We start from the raw sequence: 13,906 nt of genomic DNA on the forward strand, positions 1-13,906 counted from the left end.
GTCAAAAGTCTGGACACACTTACTCATTCAAGGGGTTTTCTTTATTTGTACTATTTTCTACATTGTAGAATAATAGTGAAGACATTAAAACTATAAAATAACACATATGGAATCATGTACTAACCAAAAAAGTATTAAGCAAATCAAAACATATTTTATATTTTTCAAAGTAGCCACCCTTTACCTTGATGAGAGCTTTGCACTCTTGGTATTCTCTCAACCAGCTTCATGTGGAATGCTTTTCCAACAGTCTTGAAGGAGTTCCCACATGACCACTTGTTGGCTGCTTTTCCTTCACTCTGCGGTCCAACTCATCCCTAACCATCTCAATTGGGTTGAGGTCAGGTGATTGTGGAGGCCAGTTCATCTCATGCAGCATTCAATTCGTCAAATAGCCCTTACAAAGCCTGGAGGTGTGTTTTGGGTCATTGTCCTGTTGAAAAACTAATGATAGTCCCACCTGCAAACCAGATGGGATGGCGTATTGCTGCAGAATGCTGTGGTAGCCATGCTGGTTAAGTGTGCCTTGAATTCTAAATTAATCACAGGCAGTGTCACAAGCAAAGCACCCCCACACCATCACACCTCCTCCTCCATGCTTCATGGTGGAAACCACGCATGCTGAGATTATCCGTTTACCTAAGACACAGCGGTTGGAACCATAAATCTCAAATTTGGACTCATCAGATCAAAGGACAGATTTCCACCGGTCTAATGTCCATTGCTCGTGTTTCTTGGCCCAAGAAAGTCTCTTATTCTTATTGGTGTCCTTTAGTAGTGGTTTCTTTGCAGCAATGACCATGAAGGCCTGATTCACACAGTCTCCTCTGAACAGCTGATTTTGAGATGTGTCTGTTACTTGAACTCTGTGAAGCATTTATTTGGGCTGCAATCTGAGGTGCAGTTAACTCTAATGAACTCATCCTCTGAAGCAAAGTTAACTCTGGGTTTTCCTTTCCTGTGGCGGTCCTCATGAGAGCCAGTTTCATCATAGCGCTTTATGTTTTTTGCGACTGCACTTGAAGAAACGTTCAAAGTTCTTGACATTTTCCGCATTGGCTGAAATTCATGTCATGAAATTCATGGACTGTCATTTCTCTTTACTTATTTGAGCTGTACTTCACATAATATTGACTTGGTCTTTTACCAAATAAGAATCTCAAATATAAAATATATTTTCATTTGCTTAACACTTTTTTGGTTACTACATGATTCCATATGTGTTATTTCATAGTTTTGATGTCTTCACTATTATTCTACAACGTGGAAAACAGTAAAAATAAAGAAAAACCCTGGAATGAGTAGGTGTGTCCAAACTTTTGACTGGTACTGTATAACTCTGTGTAATACAGAGATGGAAATATTTGGCTTTGTGCAGGCACTCACACTTCTGGTTGATTAGCAGCAAGCTCCTTGGTGTGTTCCTGTTATAAAGCATGGGGACAAAATGAAATATTAGGCCTACAAACTTTTCTGATCCAAATGTAGTTATATAATTTATTACATACACTTTAAGAGAAAATAAGAGATGATCATTCATACAGCTATATTGAATATAAAGTAACATACAGTAACGTCACTTACCCACATGGCATTCTGGACCTGGCTGGCTATGAGCAGCAGTAGTCTGCGGAGGTCTGAGGTTTGGAGGTGTGTGGCGGAATGTTCGACACACACACTCAGCAGGAATGCTACAGTCAACGGCGGCTTGTCTCTATGGACACTCCCCATGGCAACGATTTCCTTGACGACGGCATCCTCGTGCTCCACAACGTAGAGTAGGTTCAGGTCGCGACCCTCAGGGTTTTTTAGGCAAGCTGTGGCCCTTCTAGACCTGACGAAGACCATGTCAGTGGAAACGTGTCTAGTTAAAAAATGTTTTAATGGTGTTAAGAATGAACAAAAATTCAGGAGAGGACCAGACTTGAATGCAACACTTTAATTAGTTGCATTGAGCGCAGCTCCCTAGCAACTCAACAAGCATTAGCTGCAACTCATTGCTAATCAGCCTCCCGACCTGTCCTCATTCTCCTTAATCACCACTGCCACCCTACTTAAAACTGATCAAACTAACGTTCTTCCTGTTTGTTCTGCAGCGTATCACGTGGCACGATGCTGTGTGTTTACGAGCTTTATCAAGTTTAGCATCTCGCCTTCTATCTAGTATCTCTTATGTTCTTCTAAGGATCTCATGGGGAGATTTCCATCACCACAGCAGCCTACTACCACTGCCCGATGATGATGTCTACCTGAGACTCCAAGCCAAACTCTACCCCTCTGGATCCTTCATCTGTAGCTCTCGGCTTCATCCAGTCCATTCTCATTCCCCTCCTGAATCCTCATTCTCATTTGCTCAATAAATATTCTAAACCCATTTCAATGTCTGGTCCTTAAACTTGTGAATAGTTTTTTAAATTTAATCTTCAAAATTTACAATAACGACCTGTATCACTAAAAGCTTGGAGGAGCAGCAACCAGTGAGCAGATGTTACCTTATTTCTCTGGTTCCACTAGATTCCCTCCTAGCTGAGATACAGGTGTTGCAGAGTGCTGGTTCACTAGTAGCGAGTGTAGTGGCCTGGGGCAGAACCCCGGGAGCAGCGGTAACTGTAGGATCGGGAGAAGAAGTGGGGTCCTTCACCTAAAAACAAAATGCGTCAGAAGTCACATTTTAACCTTAACACCTGCCCCAAAAATATCTGTTTTGTAACAAACATAGAGCTAGAACAAAATTGTTAGTTCTAAATGTTTTCATAAGCTAGGTTTCCATACAATTGGAGACTGATTTTCATGCAAATATTCTCAAATCGGCATAAAGAAAATATAATTTTCCAACCAGTGGTGTGTTTCCACCAAATGGACTTGTTGCAGATCAAAATCACTGCGTGATGATGTAATGCACACAAATGTACTTTTTCGCTCAAGTTTTCATACAGCGAATAAAAATCTAAATTTCAATATGTTTCCATTGCATTTTCAACTCTACCAATTTTTGTGTTAAATAGTGTTAAATAGCAAAACTCTGGTATTAGCCTGTGTGCTCTAGCCAACAGCTTGCAAATACAGTGCAGGTAGACTGTACAGGTAGGCTAGTCTACATGATGAAATTATTATGGACAGGAGCTCAAATATTTGTATTTGTCAAACAGAAGCATTGATCATCATGTCACCACATTAAGACCCTCAATATTTATTGGAAAGGAGCATCAAGATCACCGTGCACTTTCATCACCCTGTGAAGTTCCTAACTTATTTCATCTGTAGTCTAATAAACTGCATGGTTTCCCGAGTCGTAGAGGGAGGACCACACAACATATCATCGCGTGACTCCAAGTTTACTTCAATATGATGGTTATTATATCAATATATGCGCATAAATACTTTCCCACTGCCATTTCTCGCATAATTCATTTTTGATCCCACGATGTCAAACAAACAAACTATTTGTTGCCATTTATAAAATTGTACCAAAACTCCCTGTTTCCATCACAACTGTAGTGATTTTTTTTTATACGGTATGACTTTACTCGCATGACAACTGTGGATGGAAACGTGGTTATAGTGACTAAACGTATTCACCTTCTGCATAACAACCCAGGCAGTGGGGTCCTTGAACAAGAATAGGTAGTGACGTCCCATCCCGATGACATCACCTGGACTAAGCTCTGCCTCTTTGGACAACGTCTCCCCGTTCCGTGTTACCATAGCACTGTGGAAGGGACGGAGGCGGACAGTGGAACAACCTTTATCGTTGTGGTCATGACGACATAGGCAGCAGTGAAGAGGCAGGATGTCGGGGGCAGAGAGCGGGAAGTCAACCTTTGACCTCTCCTTGTCTTTGCCACTACATCGACCAATCAAAGTGCTTGAACCGTTCAGCACGTAGATGACGAAGTCCTGAGGAGAAAAAGAGAGAGAATTTGAATTGTAAAATCCCATTTACTTTATTGGGTCAAGACCCTACAGTACATCAACATTCAACCATCAGACATCATGCACCACGGCCCTCATGTGTTCCACCCTGTAAGAAAAATAGAAGTTTAAAAAGGGTTTAAAAGAACAACTCCAGATCCCCCTGATCATCATCTTAAGTTTAAAAAATATATTTTGGTTATTGAACTACAGTAGGTGAAATAGATTTACATCCAGTAACAGAATTATGATAATGGATTACATCATAAATTCGTAATTATGGATATTATTCTCATCATGGTGATGTATCCTGAATAGGTTCACAAAGGTAGAAATATGCAATATCCTTATTTTCCATATTTGGGTATTTTTCTACACACTGGCTATTATTCTAGTGAGCTCCATCCCCAAACAAGACCACATTTGGTTGGTCCGGAACAGACCATATCTGAACCAATCCTAGACGTCTTTGTTTCACAAGTTTGGACATCACAGTACAGCACAGCAGAGTAGAGTTCAGTACCATACAGTAGAGCGCAGGAAAGTAGATATGTTCAGCACAGTACAATAAAGTACATTATACTACAGCACATACGGTACTCTACTCTAATGTGCTCTACTGTACAGTACTGAAATCGACACTACTGTACAGTACTGAAATCGACACTACTGTACAGTACTGTACTGTACAGTACTGAATGGTGTGGCTGTTGAATAAGTTGGGGAGACTAAATGACTTGGTGTCCATTAAAACAACATCAAATTGATCAGAAATACAGTGTGGACATTGTTAATGTTGTAAATGACTATTGTAGCTGGAAACGGAAGATTTTTTATGGAATATCTACATAGGCGTACGGAGGCCCATTATCAGCAACCATCATTCCTGTGTTCCAATGGCACGTTGTGTTAGCTAATCCAAGTTTATAATTTTAAAAGGCTAATTGATCATTAGAAAACCTTTTTGCAATTATGTTAGCACAGCTGAAAACTGTTGTACTGTTTAAAGAAGCAATACAACTGGCCTTCTTCAGACTAGTTGAGTATCTGGAGCATCATCATTTGTGGGTTCGATTACAGGCTCAAAATGGCCAGAAACAAAGACCTTTCTTCTGAAACTCATCAGTCTATTCTTGTTCTGAGAAATGAAGGCTATTCCATGCGAGAAATTGCCAAGAAACTGAAGAGCTCGTACAAAGCTGTGTACTACTCCCTTCACAGAACAGCACAAACTGGATCTAACCAGAATAGAGAGGAGTGGGAGGCCCCGGTGCACAACTGAGCAAGAGGACAAGTACTAGTTTGAGAAACAGACACCTCACAAGTCCTCAACTGGCAGCTTCATTAAATAATACCTACAAAACACCAGTCTCAACGTCAACAGTGAAGAGGCGACTCCGGTATGCTGGCCTTCTAGGCAGAGTTCCTCTGTCCAGTGTCTGTGTTCTTTTGCCCATATTAATATTTTATTTTTATTGGCCAGTATGAGATATGGATTTTTCTTTGCAACTCTGCCAGCTCAATAAGTTTAAACAGGAAAAGGGCAAGATGACAAGAACTGTTCGATTGGGAGCTTCATGAAATTAGTTTCCATGGCTGAGCAGCCGCACACAAACCTAAGATCACCATGCGCAATGCCAAGCGTCGGCTGGAGTGGTGTAAATCTTGCCACAATTGGACTCTGGTGCAGTGGAAATGCACATTGTATGCACACTAAGCACATTGTATTTGGTACAAATCATTCCCTAAGCTCTAGACCTCAGCTGAATCTGGTAATGAATGGTGTGGCTGTTGAATAAGTTGGGGAGACTAAATTACGTAGTGTTACCTTAGATTGTAAACGGTCATGTCAAAACATATAGATTCAATGGTTGTAAAGATGGGGAAAGGTTCTGTCCGTAATAAAGAGATGTTCTGCTTTTTTGACACCACACTCAACAAGGCAAGTCCTGCAGGCTCTAGTTTTGTCTTATCTTGATTACTGTCCAGCCATGTGGTCAAGTGCTGCTAAGACCTAGTTAAGCTGCAGCTGGCCCAGAACAGAGCGGCGCGTCTTGCTCTTTATTGTAGTCAAAGGGCTGATATAAATACTATGCATGCCAGTCTCTCTTGGCTGAGGAGGGTTGAGGAGAGACTGACTGCATCACTTCTTTTTATAAGAAACATTAATGTGCTGAAAATTCCAAATTGTTTGCATAGTCAACTTACACACAGCTCTGATACACACACTTACCCCACTAGACATGTCACCTTGAGTCTTTTCATAGTCCCCAAATCCAGAACAAATTCAAGAAAGCGTACAGTATTATATAGAGCCCTTATTGCATGGAACTCCCTTCCATCTAATATTGCTCAAATGAACAGCAAACCTGGTTTCAAAAAACAGATAAAGCAACACCTCACGGCACAACGCCTATCCCCTATTTTGACCTAGATATTTTGTGTGACTCTATGTATTGATATGTAGGATATGTGTGCCATTTTTAAATATATGTAGTTCTGTCCTTGAGCTGTTCTTGTCTATTAATGTTCTGTATTATGTCATGTTTCATGTTCAGTGTGGACCCCAGGAAGAGTAACTGCGGCTTTCGCAAAAGCTAATGGGGGTCCTAATAAAATACCAAATACCAATTACTTTACTGTACTGTTCTATACTGTACTGTTCTCTACTGTGCTCTACTGTACTGTACTGTTCAAACTTGTGAAACATAGACATCAATAATTGGTTCAGATTTGGTCCGGCCAGGACAGACTGACCCAATTTGATCTACTTTTTAACGTCCGTGGACGATTTGGTCGGTGCTCAGTGGGTGAGGATGCTTGTTACAGTAATTGCAAAGCGGGTAGGTGGTAGGTGTCAATAAGAGCCGGGAGAGGCGACATTAACTGAAGAGGGAAAGAAGAGAGAGAGAGCGGCAGAGAGAGGGAGAGTGAGAGGGATGGGTTGTCTGTTTTCAGTCTTGCTTTGACCACCAGACGACAGAAAGATAAAGAAAACAGTTGCAGTGCCTTCAGAAAGTATTCATACACCTTGACTTATTCCACATTTTGTTGTGTTACAACCTTAATACAAAATTGATTAAATTAAAAAAATTCTCACCCATCTACAGTACCAGTCAAACGTTTGGACACACCTACTCATTCCAGGGTTTTTCCATTTTCTTCATTGTAGAATAATAGTGAAGACATCAAAACTATGAAATAACACAAATGGAATCATGTAGTAACCAGAACATTTTTAACAAATCAAAAATATATATTATATTTGAGATTCTTCAAAGTACAGTAATCTGGTTGATGACAGCTTGCACACTCTTGGCATTGTCTCAACCAGCTTCATGAGTTAGTCACCTGGAATGCATTTAAATTAACAGGTGTGCCATGTTAAAAGTTCATTTGTGGAATTTCTTTCCTCCTGTGTTTGAGACAATCAGTTATGTTGTGACAAGGTAGGGGTGGTATACAGAAGATAGCCCTATTTGGTAAAAGACCATATTATGGCAAGAACAGCAAAGAATTTAACCTTTATTTAACTAGGCAAGTCAGTTGGGAACAAATTCTTATTTACAATGACAGCTTACCAGGGAACCGTTGGTTAACTGCCTTGATCAGGGGAAGAATGACAGATTTTACCTTGTCAGCTCTGGGATTCGATGCAGCAACCTTTCGGTTACTGGCCCAACACTCTAACCACTAGGCTACCTGCCACCCCTAATAAGAGAACCGACAGTCCATCATTAATTTAAGACATGGTCAGTCAAGACCGGTGGAAATCCATCCTTTGGTCTGATGAGTTCAAATTTGAGATTTTTGGTTCCAACCCGCTGTGTCTTTGTGAGACGCAGAGTAGGTGAACGGATGATCTCTGCATGTGTGGTTCCCACCGTGAAGCATGGAAGAGGAGGTGTGATGGTGTGGGGGTGCTTTGCTGGTGACACTGCCTGTGATTAATTTAGAATTCAAGGCACGCTTAACCAGCATGCCTACCACAGCATTCTGCAGCGATACACCATCCCATCTGGTTTGCGCATAGTGGGACTATCATGTGTTTTCAACAGGACAATGACCCAACACACCTCCAGGCTGTGTAAGGGCTATTTGACCAAGAAGGAGAGTGATGGAGTGCTGCATCAGATGACCTGGCCTCCACAATCACCCAACCTCAACCCAATTGTGATGGTTTGGGATGAGTTGGACCGCAGAGAAGAAAATGCAGTCATCAAGTGCTCAGCATATGTGGGAAGTCCTTCAAGACTGTTGGAAAAGCATTCCAGGTGAAGCTGGTTGAGAGAATGCCAAGAGTGTGCAAAGCTGTCATCAAGGCAAAGGGTGGCTACTTTCAAGAATCTCAAATGTACAATATATTTTGATTTGCTTAACTCTTTTTTGGTTACTACATGATTCCATATGTGTTATTTCATAGTTTTGATGTCTTCACTATTATTCTTCAATGTAGAAAATAGTAAAAAATAAATAAAAACCCTTGAATTAGTACATGTCCATCTTTTGACTGGTACAATACCCGATAATGACAACGTTAAAACATGTTGGACATTTTTACAAATTTATTGAAAATGAAATAAGTATTCACACCCGTTTGCTGTGACACTCTAAATTGAGCTCAGGTGCATCTGATTTCCTTTGATCATCATTGAGATGTCACTACAGCTTGATTGGAGACCTCCTGAGGTCAATACAAGGCTGTATATAGATTTTTCTACTGTATTATTATTGATTGTACTTTTGTTTATTCCATGTGTAACTCTGTGTTGTTGTATGTGTCGAACTGCTTTGCTTTATCTTGGCCAGGTCGCAATTGCAAATGAGAACTTGTTCTCAACTAGCCTACCTGGTTAAATAAAGGTGAAATATATATATTTTTGGACATAATTTAGAAGGAAACACACTTGTCTATATAAGGTCCCACAGTTGACTGTGCATGTCAGAGCAGAAACTATATCATGAAGTCCAAGGAACTTTACGTAGATCTCTGAGATATAATTGTGATGAGAGGTATACACAATTTCTAGAGTGTTGAACGTTTCCAAGAGTACATTGGTGTCCATCATTGGGAAATTGAAAAAATATGGAACTACCCAGACTCTGACTAGAGCTGGCCATCCGACCAAACTGAGCAACCGGGCAAGAAGGACCTTGGTCAAGGAGGTGACCAAGAACCCCAATGACCACTCTGACAGAAGTACAGAGTTCCTTGGCTAAGATGGGAGAACTTGCCAGAAGGACAACAGTTTCTACAGCACTTTACCAATCTGGGCTTTATGGGAGAGTGGCCCGATGGAAGCCACTTCTGAGAAAAAGGCACATGACAGCACACCTGGAGTTGTCAAAAAGGCACATGAAAGACTCAGAGCATAAGGCAAAATATTCTGTGGTCTGATGAGACAAATTTAACTCTTTGGCCTGAATACATGGAGAATACCAGGCACAGATCATCACCTGCCTAACACCATCCCTACCGTGAAGCATGGTGATGGCAGCATCATGCTATGGGGATGCTTTTCAGCGGTAAGGACATGGAGAACTTTAAGGATAAGAGGGAACAATTAATGGAGCCAACTACAGGAAAAGTGTTGATGAGAACCTGCTTCAGAGTGCAAACAACCCTTGTCCAGACTGCAAACGTCATTGTCCTGTTGGAAGATTTACAGTCCAACAGGACAATGACCCCAAGCATACAGCCAAGCCAAAGCAATGCTGGAATGGCTTCAGAACAAGAATGTGAAAGTCCTTGAGTGGCCCAGCCAAAGCCCAGACTTGAATCCAATTGAAAATCTGTGGAAAGACTTGAAGATTTCTGTTCACCGCCACTCCCCATCTAACTTAACAGAGCTTTAGAAAATCTACAAGGAAGAATGGGAGAAACACCCCAAATCCATATGTGCAGAGCTGATACAGACATACCCAAGATGACTCAAAGCTGTAATCACCGCCAAAGGTGCTTCTACAAAGTATTGACTCAGGGGTGTGACTACTTATGTAAATTTAATTTTCAATACATTTGCAATTATTTATAAAAACAGGTTTTCCCTGGATCATTTTAGGTTACTGTGTGTAAATTGGTGAGAGAAAAAATAATAATTTAATCAATTTCGAATTCAGGCTGTAACAACAAAATGAGGAATAAGTAAAGGGGTATGAATACTTTCCGAAGGCACTGTATGAGCTGAACATAACAGTATGCTAAGGGAGAACAGTAGCAGGTACCCAACTGTTGTATGTGACTACTATGGTTTCCCATTGTAGCCAATTCAATTGCAGAGTAATATCTTAAAGATATGTGGGTTTTTGGTCATGTAATTACAAGGCATAAGGCAATGTTTTTTAACTCAGAGAAGGCAAATTATTTCTCCAAAACTAAATATAAATGTTGATATCAGTTGGCAGGGGTCTTTACTTCAACATGATTGTGTTTTGATGTATTTCTAATACTTAGAAAAAATCTAGAATATATATTTTTTAAATGAAGACCCCTTTTCCATCTGTTTGACCAGAAATCAAAGCCTTTGCTTATTGCAAATTTTTAGGATGGAAAATGGTTGAAAATGTATATATGCCTTAATTTCTCAAACATATAGACTCTTAGCTTTTATTTGACACCCAATTTGACATGCTCCTATGAACTTCACATGCTGGTCATTTATGAACATTTGAACATCTTGGCCATGTTCTGTTATAATCCCCACCCGGCACAGCCAGAAGAGGACTGGCCACCCCTCATAGCCTGGTCCCTCTCTAGGTTTCTTCCTAGGTTTTGGCCTTTCTTGGGAGTTTTTCCTAGCCACCGTGCTTCTACACCTGCATTGCTTGCTGTTTGGGGTTTTAGACTGGGTTTCTGTACAGCACTTTGATATATCAGCTTATGTAAGAAGGGCTATATAAATACATTTGATTTGATTTGGTGTTCATGGGTCCTATTACATAGAAATTACCAGAGAGAGAGAGAGAGAGAGAGATAATTTAGTTTTAGAATACCTGGCAGAACAAACAGTATGAGATGAGTTCAATACCAAAACACCTAGCATTCAACTTTGTATTTAGCCTCTATCCAAGATTAAATGCGTGTTACACATGAGTGAGTTTGAAACTATTATATTTGGATGATTCACCCTTCGTGTGAGATAACAAATGGATTACTATGGGAACAATAAACAAATACAAAATCCTAGGTGCTGACCTAAGATTACTTGTGTTGCGTATGTGTGCACATCTTGCATGAACGTGTGTGCGTGTGCATGCGTGTGTATGTATCCCGCCCTGAATCCGTTATAGCCCACTGTAATCAGTCAGGAAGCAGTGCCACTGTTGTACCACTCTGTATCCGGATCTGTGTTTTTACACACGTTTCTGCTCATGCTGGCATTTCCAAGAAGGATTCTCTCCGCTGTTTGTCCCTAACTGTCTCTGTGAATTTTTCCAGTGGGAAAATGGGATTGCTTGCCTGGAATCTCATATGTTCCAACTGTAATGTTTACTGTGAGCCAGAGATAGCATGTCAGGGGCGGACTGGGACCAGAACTCGGCCTTAGCATTTCTAACACACCGTCCATTTTTTCCCTTGATGCCCCCATTATTGGCCAAATAATGATAAAAAGGCCAACTGGGCTAAAAATGGACCAGCCCATCTGGCATTTGCATGAAATTCCAGATGGCCGGTCCGCCCCTGCAGCATGTGATGGAACATCACCAATGTGTGTGTGTGTGTGTGTGTGTGTGTGTGTGTGTGTGTGTGTGTGTGTGTGTGTGTGTGTGTGTGTGTGTGTGTGTGTGTGTGTGTGTGTGTGCCCAATGCGGTGAGTAAGAGCAGGCAGAGTTTGAGGACAAAGTGGAGCTACGAGGGAGAGAATAATGTGATAGAATCTCTGTCCATTGTGCACAGACACCTTGAGAGAATGAGAACATTGTTATCTGTTTCCATATGGAGCAGCAACCTCAGAAAGAGAAGGAGGGAGAGAAGGGTGAGGGAGAGAGGAGAGGAGAGAAAGGGGAGAGAGACAGGGGAGAGAGGTGTTCAAGAGAGGGATTGATGAGACTCAATGTGTGTGGGGTACTCGTGGGGTGAGTGAATGGGGTATTGTGTTTCCTACCTGTCTGTTGCTGTAGCCCTGTAGCAGCAGTAGGTAGGGGCAGTCTTGGGGAGGGTGAATGGAGTAAAGTGTTATGTTATCGTCACTGCTCTCTGTCTCCTCCCTCTCTCTCTCCCTCTCTATCTCCATCTCAGGGGAAGGACAGAGGGGCTCTGTGTAAGTCTCTGATCCAGGGTCCTCCAGAGGGGAAACATTGGCGTCAACGTAGCTCTCTCCATCTCTCTGTTTGAGGTTCTTATCGGGGTTCAATTTGTGATTCAGTTCCACATTCTGTTCATGGTCCTGACTGTGACACTGATTGTGGTTCTTGTCTTGACTGGGAGTGTGGAACTCATTGGGGTTCTGACTAAGGGGCTCAGTGGGGTTCTGTTGGTGTTTCTGTTGTGTTTCTGTGGACTGGGATGAGAGGTCTGCTTCACTCTGGCTCCTCCACAGACCCGGCCCCCGTTCAGACTTGTTCTGGCCCCCACATACCCTCCCACCCCTGTCCTTTTGGTTCCGAGCCCCACACACACCCCTCTCTTGGGTAGAGGTCACATAAACACTCCTCCTCTCGATCAGGGCAGAGGTGACTCTAGAGCGGCTCTTCTGGAGTTTACGAGCCTGGGCGTTGATGCCTGAGAGACAGGAGAGAGTTTGGATATGTGTGTGTGTGTGTGTGGCTGCCAAAGTCAACATGCAGAAGCTAACGTGCAGGAAACAGACTGCAGTGGTGGATATGATGGTTGGGAGAGAGAAACGTTCAACATTAAAACGGTAAAACAGTAAAACACAGGCAGGGGGCTATCATAAGAGTTGGTTTAACCATTCATAAGACAAACACATAACAGGATGCACCTCTACGTCATTTTGCTGTCCCTTAGTCCCTTCCCCCTAGCAAAGACCCTACCCTGGTATCATATCCCACATTAATCAATCAATTAACTACCAGGGAACAAAGAAAACCACTAGTACTGCAGACCTTGCAGTCTCCCTATCAGTCCTACCAGCAGTGACCGTGTCCTTGTCTCTTGATCTCTTTTCCTCCACACTGGCTCTCCTCTGGATCTCAAACCGCCTCGCCAAACCCTCCCTGGGTTTCCATAGTGACTGCAGGAGGAGGGGCTTCTCGTTGTCACTGACGACCCGGAAGCATTCCGTCTTCCACTGGTGGTCACCCACGTAGCCAATGGAGTCGCAGAGAACATATGACTCCGCCTCTTCCTTGTTCAGACCGTACCTGGTCAATTAAAGGAAGTGAAGCTGTTTATAACAAGGATAGTATTTACAACGAACAACTCTTGGAGGACAATGGGAACGGACTTCAGTAGGCTTAGTCTATGTCTGGTAAACTGTCTCTGCATGTGCATTAACACGCCAAGCTCAGAAACCCACCCTGAGTATCTCCATTCTGTTTCTGGTTATAATACAGTATATTAAGTAAGGTCAGAGAGTCAGAGTGAGAGTGAGAGTGAGAGAGGCTCTCAACAGCATGGTTAAATTGGTCAGCCTTCACGGTTTGTGGTTCTCTCTAGAATGTTCCATAACGCCCATGTAAACGCTAGATCTGGCACACACACACTCAATGCATTATACTGAAGATATAGCCAAAACAAAACATGACACACCACACACACCGGACATGTACACTCAATGCACTATACTGCAGTTATACTAAACAACTACCCTTGAGAGCAATATATACATTTGTCTGAATTCTATTCCTTGCATAGCATAGGCTCAACACCAGCGTGAAGGATGTGCATTAGTCATCTACTTCACAATGGGCGCTCTGGTATAGTACTTACAGCTCACATGCCCCTGACACTGGATAACAAGCTGCACATGTCACGTCGTTAAAACAATTGCCAAACAAGTTTCATATACGATCAAAGACTCCGTATGTCATT

General features: G+C 42.0%; 1 protein-coding gene across 1 annotated transcript in view; it reads right to left on the bottom strand.

Moving 5' to 3' along the window:
* LOC139580762 (ras-interacting protein 1-like) overlaps positions 1-13,906 on the bottom strand; it is a 47,345-nt gene that overhangs the window by 16,494 nt on the left and 16,945 nt on the right. Inside the window, exons 4-9 of the mRNA XM_071409751.1 lie at positions 13,004-13,236; positions 12,018-12,634; positions 3,580-3,897; positions 2,493-2,641; positions 1,585-1,834; positions 1,387-1,424 (exon numbers count right to left, since the gene is read on the bottom strand). Coding sequence (XP_071265852.1) covers positions 1,387-1,424; positions 1,585-1,834; positions 2,493-2,641; positions 3,580-3,897; positions 12,018-12,634; positions 13,004-13,236 — 1,605 coding nt within the window. The remainder of the gene's footprint in view (positions 1-1,386; positions 1,425-1,584; positions 1,835-2,492; positions 2,642-3,579; positions 3,898-12,017; positions 12,635-13,003; positions 13,237-13,906) is intronic.

This window comes from Salvelinus alpinus, chromosome 7 (assembly GCF_045679555.1).
Source record: "Salvelinus alpinus chromosome 7, SLU_Salpinus.1, whole genome shotgun sequence".
Taxonomy (NCBI): domain Eukaryota; kingdom Metazoa; phylum Chordata; class Actinopteri; order Salmoniformes; family Salmonidae; genus Salvelinus; species Salvelinus alpinus.